Source organism: Pongo pygmaeus, chromosome 6, assembly GCF_028885625.2.
Source record: "Pongo pygmaeus isolate AG05252 chromosome 6, NHGRI_mPonPyg2-v2.0_pri, whole genome shotgun sequence".
Lineage (NCBI taxonomy): Eukaryota > Metazoa > Chordata > Mammalia > Primates > Hominidae > Pongo > Pongo pygmaeus.
In genome coordinates, this window is record NC_072379.2 from 78748029 (window position 1) to 78760657 (window position 12629).

General features: G+C 38.0%; 1 protein-coding gene across 18 annotated transcripts in view; it reads left to right on the top strand.

Annotated features, from left to right (window-relative positions):
* ICA1 (islet cell autoantigen 1) overlaps window positions 1-12629 on the top strand; it is a 153860-nt gene that overhangs the window by 23238 nt on the left and 117993 nt on the right. For 8 of the 18 annotated variants that reach the window (XR_008503554.2, XM_054494082.1, XM_063667534.1 and 5 more), the window contains exons 2-4: window positions 3837-3867; window positions 7001-7166; window positions 11091-11163. Coding sequence is in view for 16 of the 18 variants with exons in the window: in XM_054494082.1 (XP_054350057.1) it covers window positions 3837-3867; window positions 7001-7166; window positions 11091-11163 (270 nt within the window). In the remaining 2 variants the exon portion in view is untranslated. Of the gene's footprint in view, window positions 1-3771; window positions 3868-7000; window positions 7167-11090; window positions 11164-12629 lie in introns of all 18 variants that reach the window. The other 10 variants (XR_010126941.1, XM_054494086.1, XM_054494085.2 and 7 more) reach the window with 3 other exon arrangements.

Below are 12629 nucleotides of genomic sequence, written 5' to 3' on the forward strand. Positions count from 1 at the left end.
TGAGCAAGGCTCCATGGGCATGGGACCTGCTGAGCCAGGTGTGGGATATAAACTCCTGGTGTGCCGTTTGCTGAGACTGTTGGAAAAGTGCAGTATTTGGGTGGCAGTGTCCCGATTTTCCAGGTACAGTCTGTCATGCCTTCCCTCGGCTTGAAAAGGGAAATCCCCCGACCCCTTGCACTTCCTGGGTGAGAAGATGCCCCGCCCTGTTTCGGCTCACTCTCTGTGGGTTGCACCCACTGTCCAACCAGTCCCAGTGAGATGAACCAGGTACCTCAGTTGGAAATGCAGAAGTCACCCGTCTTCTGTGTCAATCACATTGGGAGCTGCAGACTGGAGCTATTCCGATTCGGCCATCTTGGAATGTGCTCATAGTATATTTCTATTGGACAGAGATGATCTATATTTGAGGCCAGGAAGAGTGACTGGCACATATTCATTTGATGCTCAGTTTATGTCTGATAAACCAAACTGTTGAACTGAAATGAATGGATAACAATTATAATGATTTTTTAAAGTAGCAATTTTAATGCTGTGGATTTGGAAAGTGATAGAGCAAAACAAGATAGATTATGTCAGGAAATCTTAAGATGTTTATTAATTGTCTCTGGTATGTGGAGTTAGAACATATATAAAAAGAGACGTTAGCCCTGGCTTCAGCTGCCTTCTCATGAGGTGTTCAGATGTACCCTGCAGAGCTGACCTTATTTTGACCACTTATGATTCCTTTGCTCCTGTGCCTATAATCTAGTAGTTTGTTCAAGAAAGACCCATTTTCAGAAAGTATTTTCCCTGTGTGCCATTTAGCTGTGGTTCTCATACTTTAATGTGCTTAAGAATCACTTGCAAAGCCTATTATAAAACTAGATTCCCAGAATCATTCTCAGAGATTCTATTTCACTAGGAAAGGAGTGGGGTCTAGGATTCTGTATATTAGTACCCCCAGAAGATTTCAATGCAAATGGCTGGTAAACAATACCTTGAGGAACACTGCCGTATGGTATCATGATCTGGGAATAGCCTGGAAATCTAGGTAGAAGGGGCAATTTGCTCAGCAATTTTTGTTAACTATAACTATAAATAACATATTATACTATAAGAACTTACACTATGAAGGATTTAAATTAAAAGGCATTTTAATAAGCAAAAATTAATTAAAAAGTCATAGTAAAGGAAATAGTCAACAGAGTGAAAAGCTAACCTACAGAATATGAGAAAATATTTGCAAACCATATATTGGATAAGGGATCAATATCTGGAATATATAGAGAACTCCTGCAACTCAATAACAAAATGACCCAATTTAAAAATGGGCAAAAGACCTGTATAGACATTTCTCCAAAGAAAATATACAAATGGCAAAAAAATATGAAAAGATGTACAACATCACTAATCAGAGAACTGTAAACCAAAACCATGAGATATCACCTCACAATGCTTAGGATGGCTATTATTTTTAAAAATGGAAACAAGCATTAACAAGGATGTGGAGAAAGTGGAACCCTTGCATACGGTCAGTGGGCTTGAAATGGTGCAGCTGCTGTGGAAAACAATATGCAGGTTCCTCAGTAAATTAAATAGAGAACTGTATAATCCAGGAGTCCAAATTCTGTGTATTTGTGCAAAAGAATTCAATACAGTATCTCAGAGAGATACATTAAGACCTCATTTAATGTCATTGATAAGTTCTTGGAAACTGCAACTTTAGGCAAAATGACATAAACCATTTTTTTCTTATCAATATTATTATGAAACAGTGTTATTCAGGACCTGGTGTATATCATTTTGCCTATAGTTGCAGCTTCCAAGAACCTGTCAATGACTTTGAGTGAGAACTTAACTGCACACTGTGTTTATTGCAGCATTATTCCCAATAGCCAAGATGTGGAAGTAACCTAAATATCCATTGACACATGAATGGTTAAAGAAAATGGTGTGTATGTGTGTGTCTTCAACATTGCATATATACAATGCAATATTATTCAGCCTTAAAAAGGAAGTCCTGTCATATACTACAACACAGATGAACCTTAAATACATTATGCTAAGTGAAATAAGCCAATCACAAGAACACAAATACTGAGTGTTTGCATTTTTATGAGGTATCTAAAGTAGTCAAATTCATAGAATCAGAAACTAGAATAGTGGTTGCTGGGGGCTGCGGGAGGGGAAAATGGGGAGTTGTTGAATGGGTGTAGAATTTCTATCACGCAAGATGAAAAAGTTCTAGAGATCTGTTGTACAACAATGTGTATACTGTTAGCACTACTATACTGTACACTTTTAAATTGTTAAAAGAATAAACTTTTTTACCATGATAAAAATATTAATCAAAAAGTACCAACTATCCTAATAGTTCGTGGTGACATTGAACTCAAGAGAAGAATATGATAATTCCATTTCCTTTGAACACCCTCTTTTTATGAAAAATTTTGTTGGAAATTTCAAGCTAACTAAAGTAAATGTGTACTTACAGTGAAGCTGTGTGGGTGGTGAGAGGACCAGGTGTTGGTAGCCTCTCCATGACGCACTGAGTGGAGGGCAGAGCTTACTTACTTACCCTGAATGTCATTCCCAAAAGCAGCTTGTCCAGATATTTGGATGCTCTCCACAAGGAAGAGAGATGTTCATTACAGGATGCTGTCATTTCAGAGACATCTGACACTCTGAAAATTCTCTTCTTCCTCTCTCTTGTCTGCATACCTGAAGCATGGGATTTGTACACCTCAATTTTGTTCCCTTGAAACGTTTTTAAATAGCCTAGGAAATCTTTAATCATTTTAGGAGTACTGGTTGCCAGGATCCTTTCTGAGACCAAAGGAGAATGATTGGATTGATTTTGTGAAGCAGTCTGGGCATTCATATGCTGTGAGCACTCACTCTGGTAGCCAGAGGTTTTGTCTCTGGCCAGTGACCATTCCTTTGAGCAGTGAGCTTTCTGTTCTTTCCAGTAACTGCTAGGCAAGTGGGGTAGTGTGGCTGGGCTGGTGGGCCCTGCCCCTGGGGTGGGCTAGCTTCCATGAGTGGAGCAAATGGAGTAAGGGCAGAGACATTGACTCCAGTATTTACTAACAAGATAAATATACAAGGCTAGGCTGGTAGATACATATTTTCCTCCTTTGTACCCTTCTTGCTGTCTTATTCAAGCATATCAACTCTCTTTTGGTTTTTATTTGGGGTTTTAAAATTTTGTTCTATTTTTGTTTTTGTTTTTGCAACATGCTGGTTTGTTTCTTTAAAAATGTTGATTATAAAATATTTCAAATCTATAAGGAGGCATACAGATGCAATATACTCACCATCTAGCTTAACAAAGAGAACATTATGTGTGCACTTGAAGCTGCTGTATATCTCTCTCGAATCACATCCCACACCATCTCCTGCCGTGGACTGCTGTTTGGAACTTAGTGTTCATCATTCCTAAGCAATTCTTTATACCTTCACCATATAATATTATATACCTCAACAACATATAGTATTGTTTTACATATTTTTAAACTTTATATAAATGGTATTATATTTTATGTAGTCTTCTGCAACCTGCTTTTTCATTCAACCTGCCTGTTCACTTTTTAAACTTTATTTGGGATATTTCTTCCAGTGTTACTTAGCTATATTGTTGTCATCACCAGTGTGCAGCATTACTGTGTAACAGTGTTAGACCCTAAAATACAGCTAGAAATGGCTTACATTGAAGCCTTTTATGTGTGTCACGTTAATATGTAACTATAATATAGTGTGTAACTGTTAAACATATTTGTTTTATTTCAGGTTATAATATAACTTATCCTCTCATGCTTTTTTCCTGCCCCTTCTCCCCAAATCATCAACAATAGAAGAAGAAGAAAACATGTCAGGACACAAATGGTAAGTAATTTGTCATCTTTTCTAAATTGGGAAAGTAGAAAGCCTATAGCATATGCTCAATAAACATCTATTGAATGGAAAAACAAGAGATACATTGGCACTAAGTATCATGTTAGCCCTCACCAATGCTGAGCCAAATTCAGTATCTCTGTTAAATATGGTATGAAAACCAAGTAACAAAAATATTGTAAATTCTTATCTAATGTGCATTCTCTAAGAAATTCATTTATGTGTAACTTTTCTCTTGGGAATCTAATGATAGTTTTTCTTACCACCATTTTGTCTAATGTAATGAGTTGATGCGTTTTTATTACTATCTTATTTATAACTTCTAACATTACAGTTACAAGAGAATTTTATGTTAGGATAGCTATAAAATAAAGAATGATTCTACAACCACACACTACTCATACTTATTAATTTAGAGTCATGACTTCAACCTTCCTGAACATTCAGGAGCCAATCATTGTTGAAAGTAAATGATGCTGAATAAAGTAGATGTGGTAACCATTTGGCAATGTTAGCACTGACATTTATGTGCCTATAACATATCTAAGCAGCATGTTAAACCTCTTATAAGGTCCAGAGCTCTTCAAGCAGTGTTTCCAAATTCTTTTGAACCCATGACCCACCAAGCAAGCAGATCTTTGTGAACTTTTATTTTCTTTAATTTGTATCATGAAAAACAAATGTGTTACATATTTTTCAAATGCACAATTAATTATAATAATGCTTTTTTTTTTTTTGAGATGGAGTCTCACTCTGTCACCCAGGCTGGAGTTCAGTGGTGCAATCTCAGCTCACTTCAACCTCCGCCTCCCTGGTTCAAGTGATTCTCCTGCCTTAGCCTCCCGAGTAGCTGGGATTACAGGCATGTGCCACCACGCCTGGCTAATTTTTGTATTTTTAGTACAGACAGGGTTTCACCATGTTGGCCAGGATGGTCTCGATTTCTTGACCTCATGATCTGCCCACCTCAGCCTCCCAAAGTGCTGGGATTACAGGCATGAGCCACCGCGCCCAGCCAAAGAAGTACATTCTATGTCCCACTCTTGAGAATCCCATTCCCCTGAAATAATGTCTTTGGGGTGTATCCTTCCAACCTTTTAATGTGCGTATTCTATAGAGAGATTATCTTTTACATAAGTTTTATACATATTTTATCTTATTTTCTCTGATATGAGCTCATAATATGACTTTTAAATAATGCAGAAAGATATAAAGTAGACCATGAAAGTCTCCCATAATCCTACTTCTCTCTCCAAAGATAACCATTGTTAAGGAAGTCATCAGAAACGCCTTCTGATTTTTTAAGAATAAATGTGTAAATTGAAAATTGTAAACTTAATGAAATTGTAAATGAAGGAAAGTAGGTTTTGAGATACTGGTATTTTGATATAGTCATATAAACAAACTCATGTTTCAGCACAAGCCTGGCACATTTTGGGTGGTGATGGGATGGGGTAGAGGAAGGTACATCTCCACAGAGGAGAGTTGCCTGGGGGGTCAGGGGAGCCTTTGGGGCAGGGACTCTAGGTCAAAGAGGATGTGGACAAAGCAAGGGGAGGGATGGAACTCCATCAGCAAACTTTCCAGCCATATTTGGGGTACTCCAATCACTTTTACACAATTCCATTTCATTTTAATTACTTTTGTTTCTTTTCTCTTTTTTCTTCTCTTTTTTCTTTTTTGAGGGACAGGGTCTCGCCCTGTATCCCAGGCTGAAGTGCAGTGGTATGATCATGGCTCCCTGCAGCCTCAAACTCCTGGGCTTGAACAATCCACCCACTTCAGTCTGCTGAGTAGCTTTGTGCCACCACACATGGCTAATTATTTGTAGAGATGGGGTTTTACTATGTTGCCCAGGCTGGTCTCAAACTCCTGGCCTCAAGCAGTCCTCCTGCCTGGGCCTTCCAAAGTGCTAGAATTAAAGGCATGTGCCACCATGCCCGGCCAGTTTCTAATTTTTTCTCCACATACTTTTTGATTTGCTCTTCACTATGATCCTCCTGAAAAATGGCTTTTCATCTATATTTTAAGCATTTATATGGAAGAGTTTAAAGTTTTTAACATCAGAAGCCTGCAACCAATTTTAAATTTATTGTATTTTTATTTTATTGTGGTAAGAACAGTTAACATGAAGTCAACCCTCTTAAATTTTAGGTGCACAATACAGTATTGTTAACAATAGGCACCATGGGGCTGGGCGCGGTGGCTCATGTCTGTAATCCCAGCAGTTTGGCAGGCTGAGGAGGGCGGATCATCTGAGGTCAGGAGTTAGAGACCAGCCTGGCCAACATGGTGAAACCCCATCTGTACTAAAAACATACAAAAAGTAGCTGGGCGTGGTAGCATGTGCCTGCAATCTCAGCTACTCAGGAGGCCTAGGCAGGAGAATCGCTTGAACCTGGAAGGCAAGAGGTTGCAGTGAGCCAAGATCACGCCACTGCACTCCAGCCTGGGCAACAGGAGTGAAACTCCATCTCAGAAAAAAAACCAAGAATAAGCACCATGTGGCACAGCAGATCTCTAGAGCTTGTTCATCTTGCATAACTGAAACCTTATGCCCCTTGAATAGTAATTTCTCATTTCTTCCTACCTTCTAGCCACTCGTAACTGCCATTCTACTCTCTGCCTCTATGAGTTTGACTATTTTAGATTTCTCTGTAACAGATCTTAGGCATGCTGTTCTTCAGCCTCTTATCTCTGCTTTCCTGCCATCACCTCAGTGTTGGCTGTAGTGTTAGAGTGGAGAGAGTGCGTTGGTGTCTGGCTTTATCTCTGACTCACTGAGGTAACCTGGGCCAGTCACCCTGCCTGGCTTGACCTCACTGTCTCCACCTCTAAAAGGGGTGTGCTTAGTCTGTTATATCTACATTCTTTTCAAGGGTTAGTTTCTTTATTTCCTGCAAAAGATTCTAAATTTCTCCACTCTGACTTTTAAGGTTTTTGAGTCAGAAAAAGTTGATTAACTTTCTTGGTGTAACACCCATATAAGAAAGTGCTCATACGTTTATCAATGTTGTAAATGTAAATGCATAATGGAAAGTCATGTTTAAAGAAATCATTTCCCACTAAAATATCTTAATCTTTATGAAAGTTGTGAATAAAATAGTTCTTTAAATGTTTTTAGCAGTTATCCCTGGGACTTACAGGATCGATACGCTCAAGATAAGTCAGTTGTAAATAAGATGCAACAGAAGTATTGGGAGACGAAGCAGGCCTTTATTAAAGCCACAGGGAAGAAGGAAGATGAACATGTTGTTGCCTCTGATGCAGACCTGGATGCCAAGCTAGAGGTGAGCTCTTTATTGCTGTCAGCCCCAACACAGCCACCTTGCTAGGATCAAGGTCCTAGAGTATACTCACTGAGGCAGAGCTAGGTGTGCTTTTGTATTTGAAAATGAGGAAAATCTAGGATTGGTAAACTCAATCCCAGCATATTTATTAAAACGTACAAATTCTCACATAACCACCATGCCTGAGTTGCTTTGTATTTTAAGAACATAGTTGGCAATGCATTGCCTGTGGTAAATTCTCAATAAGTGTTTGTTGGGAAAAGGAATGCAATCGAAGAGCTGCTGCTAGTCATAGCTGAGGAGTCATTTAGAACACTAGAATCTGGCAAATGTTAAATTTTTTTAAAAAAAGAACTCAGGTAAAACGTCGTGGAAAGTAGAGTCTAATAAGTTTTGTATTGGACCCTGGAAAATTCTAAAATGAATAAGGAGATATTTAGTTAGACTAGTTAACAATATAGTAAGCTGGATTTAGATATGGTTGATCTAGCATATTAATATAAGAAGGCCCACTAACTAACTCCCTGTCTTGCTGGACATTTCTGCCAATAGTTTAGATTAAAATTTTGAAAGCATACCTATCATTTCTGTAAATAACAGGGCACTGAGAGGAATAATATCTTAGATGGTCTGATAAGGATTCAAAATGAACTCAGATTTTAATATATACACTAAGGTTAACGAACTGAACATTTAATGGGACTAAAAAAGCCCAAGACTTCAAAAAGTTTTCGGAGAAGAGTGTCCAGAATGGTGGGAACCATAGTTATTCTACATCAGAGAGGGTTAAGGGGAAATGTTAGTTGTCAATTACTTGGGAAGCTCTGTCATGTGAAAAGGGTTGAGATTCATTCTAAGCACATGAGGCTAGACCAGACCCAGGAAGAACTTTGTAATGTTAAGGCTGCCCCGTGAGAACTGGGCTGCCTTTGAGGTTAGGGACTAATCCTGTGAGATGGATCTGGGCTACTCTTCTACCTACTATCTGCTGTAACTTTAGGAGAACTATACCCAGTTTCTCATATCCTCGTTTTCTTAATGCATGAAATAGAGATATTAATACCTACTTATTACAGCTATTATCAAGATTAAAGTAGGTAACAGAGTGATGCCTAAGGTTTATTAGTGTTTATAAATATTATACTAACATATTTATAAACATAACTAATGTTTATTAATAATTGAAGTTTATGAGTGTGTTTTATGTCCCAGGAACCATTTAGACTGCGTTCCATATGGTATCTCTAGTACATAGCAAAGCTCCTGACCCACTGGCCCTGCCTCCCCGTCCTGCATTTCCTCTCTCCCACACGCTTACATTGCCCTCACCACCGTCCAGCCATGATGGCCTTGTCTCAGTTCTCAGTCCACAACCAGCCAAGTTCACACCCAACAGAGCATTTGCTGGCTTCCACCTGGACACTGTTTCCCCACATCTTCCCTTCTCATAGTTCAGGTTTCAGCCTAAAGGTCACGCTGTTTCAAGTCACTGCCTGTCCACCCCTGCTCCCCACCTACCCCACCCCTGCTCACTGTCTAACACTTGACCATGTTTTATTTTATTCATCTCTCATTGAATTATCTCAGGTGTTCATCTGTTTGCCCACCTTCCCTCCACTATGAGATCAAATTCCGTGTTAGCCTATTCACGACATATCCCCAGCCACACACAGAATACACATTCAATAAGTACTAACTGAATAAGGGTATGTGTTAGTGCAGTTAATATCAGTTCTCAGCCCTTTCCTTCTGCAGTTGGAAATTTTGAAATAGAAACTGGGTTTGACAAGGATGTTCTAATGGAGATTTCTGCAATGGAGGAAAGTAGAACCAGAAAGCATCTGTTTTGATTGTTATATTCTAAGTACAGTGTAAATTATTATAAGCATATATGCTTGTTATATCTCATAGTATTTTCTTCTTAAGAACCTAGTAAATATATGCATTATTCAAAAGGTAATTTAATATGTTAATTACAAATATATTAAACATTATGTTTTGGCTGAACCAAATGTACCTTAATCAAAATAGCTGCTGTCCTAGATATGTAGCATCCAGAGTACTTTGCTGTGACAAATAATTTAGCACATGATAGAGGTTTCTGTTGCAGAAGTGTTAATACTGATGTTGATGTTTATAGAGAGGATGGAGTCCATCCATGAAATATACAAAAATGATGTGAAAACCTCTTTGATGTGTTCATACCTTGAGTTATCCATAGAAGGCTAACTTATAAACCAAGAAATTTTATTCTTCTGGCACAGAAAACTTGTGTTCCAAGCTATAATAATGGTCAGATTCTATTGCAATCTGTTGGAAAGTTAATATAGAAATGTTGCGCTGAGTTTTAATATTTGTCCACGTTGCTTGCTAATGAAATTCTTTTCTGAAAAACAGCTCTTCAGTACAATAACAGACAAAAGTAATCTCTGCTGACGGAAGTCTTCTTGCCAGAGTCACTGTGCCACAGCAGAGTAGACTGATTAGATGACGGAAATGTTTCTTATCTTGCCTTGGGCATGATTATGTTAGTATATATAATTGTCGTAACTCACAGAACTGAACACTCCAGAGCTGTGCACTTTAGTGCATTTAATTTATACCTCAATTTTTAAAAAGTGAACAGTAACGACAGAACAACTCCTAAACATACTTTTTGAACGTCCTTGCTCCTATATTCAGGAAATACTATGTGTTAGTCGGTTTTGATCCAGAATACTGATATAAAACACTTGCTAAGGGACAGATTCAGACTGCTGATTTTCTCTTTTGTTTTATGGCTCTTTACTAAACAGGTGGAAGATGCAATTTAATGAAGTGAGAATTAGCAAATTTATATTCTTTATAGCCAAGTTTTATATTAAGCATTCCTAGAAATGGTTTACTCTTTTAAGTATATATGCATGCATCTGTGTTTATTAATTTAGTCATATTTATAATGAAACAGATCATCTGTGTTCACTCAAATGCAGAAGTGCTTTATGATACCAGTATATAATTTCTGCACCACTGTAGCCAGTGAACTAGGAGAGAGAAAGAGGGAAAACCTTGCCCTGCCTTACTGAGTGGCTCTACAGAGGCAAGATGTTTATCTGCCACGTTTTCTCATTGATACCATATCTGGTCCCTAAGTTAGTGGGCAAAGGGTGGAGAAAGTGTGAAGTCTGTTCTGTCTTTTCTTGAGCTATCTCAGTTTCTGAAACAAAGGCTGGAACCACCACCACACATTGAAATCAAGTTAGATTCTTCTCACCACAGCCCCATCTGCCTTTCCCCCAGTTTCCTCTAGTATGGCCACAGCATGGCATTATATTTTCTCTCTGTATGTTTTATGAAATTGTTGGGAAAATAAGGAGTGATGAGGACTGCTTGCCCAACATCATTTTATCAGATGTTTTCTAAATAGACAGGACATCCAGCTGATTGATTTTGTTTGCTTTATCCAGTTGTTTAAGCATGCCATAAAATACATTAGGATCACAAAATAAGTTAACGTCATCTTTTAAATATGCTTAATTGACAGATCCCCCATTAAAAAAAAAACACAGCAAGTGGTGAAAGGAATAAATTTGATTATGAATGAATATTGGGTCTCTGGTTTACCAAGTCCTCTTACTGGGCCCTTCACTTAGGATTTCTGTTTTTTGTTTTTCAGCTATTATTTCAGTAGATTGGAAGAAATAACTGTTCTGCAGATCTTAATTTAGATCACAGAGATGATGAATTCCAATAAATATAGAATAATAGGAGATATTTAAAGGTTTTGGTCACAGTTTCTGTATAGTACACCACATAACACTAAGCATACTTAGACATGTGGTCTTGTTTTTGGCAAATTGAACAATCTAGTTGTGTTCAATGTAATTATTTTTTATCTCACCACTGTCTGTTTTATTTTGCGTTTTGTTTGTATTTTTATTGCAGCTGTTTCATTCAATTCAGAGAACCTGTCTGGACTTATCGAAAGCAATTGTACTCTATCAAAAGAGGATATGTTGTAAGTATGACATCAGTATGAATATTGATCAAATAGAAATAGCAGGGTATTTTGTCTTGATAAATCATTTCATATGCTTAGGAAACTAAGAGTGTTTGTCTGTGTCTTTAGGCGTTGGGAGGAGAGTCTCTAATAATTTTACCAATAATATACATGGCTTATTTATCTTTCAAAGCAAGTATCATATTAGGAGAATTCTGTTTGGATCTCCCATGGATATGGACATCCCATTTATTTTCCCAATTATAAAAGAGTTTTCTCAGTTTGTATCTTGGGCTTTTTACCTTCAGGTTTTTTTAATGTGATTATCTTCACTCTCTGATATCCAATTTTGTTCCTTTTAAGATAACAGACAGAAGGCACATACAGTTAATTTGTTGATGACATTTTGTTGACAACATTTCTTCATGAATGTTTTTTGCATTGGATATTAGGTTCCTACAGAACGATATTTTCATATAGTCACACTGTCTTAAAAGCATTAACAACAAAGTTATCTCTGAAACACTAATTATCAATTATGTGTTAGTACATTTTTAAGTTTCCATTTGTAGGTCATTTTAATAATATAATTTCTATATTTTTGAGACTAGGCTATGGGAAGTCTTTCTGTTGCTGACTGCTGCCAAACCCCTTTTCAGTAATCACAAATTAATAATTGGTCATTTTTCTACATCAGTAATATTTTATTAAGACAATCATTTTGGTAGGCTGGGTGCATTGTCTGACATCTGTAATCCCAGCATTTTAGGAGGCCAAGGCAGGAGGATCACTTGAAGCCAGGAGTTTGAGACCAGCCTGGGCAACAAAGTGAGACCCCCATCTCTACAAAAAAATAAAAATACCTAAAAATTATCCGGGTACCTTGCATGTGCAGTCCCAGCTACTCAGGAGGCTGAGGCAGGAGGATCACAGTGACCTATAATGAGCCATTGTGCTCCAGCCTGGGAGACAGAAGGTGACTATCTCTTAGAAAAAAAAAAGACAACTACTTCAGGAAAGTCCAAAATCATTGTATGTAGAGGCAGTATTTTATAAATTATCTATGTTAATATTTCCTAAGTGTTTGAGGTAAGACTTCTCCAGGGCTCCACCTCCAGGTCTTGATCTGTGAGGGAATTAAGACACATGACCGCCGCTCCCCCATTCATCTTCCCCACATCCAGTCAGTCTCAAATGCTGGTGTTTTGCCTCCTAAGTAGCTCGCAGATTCTCCTTCCTCTCTCCGTCTTCTCTGCCACTACCTTGGTTCAGGCCACCACCATTAGTCTCTCACTTGGTTTACTAACCATTTTCCTCACTGATCTTGCCTCCACCTCTGCTTTCTGTAGCCTATTGTCTGCACTGCTATCAATCAAAGTATACTTTTAAACCCGATCAGATTCTTCCTTGGCTTAAACCTTGTGTTCTGGAAACTATTGGTCAAACTCCTTACTATACCCATCATCCCCCTAGTACTCACCATG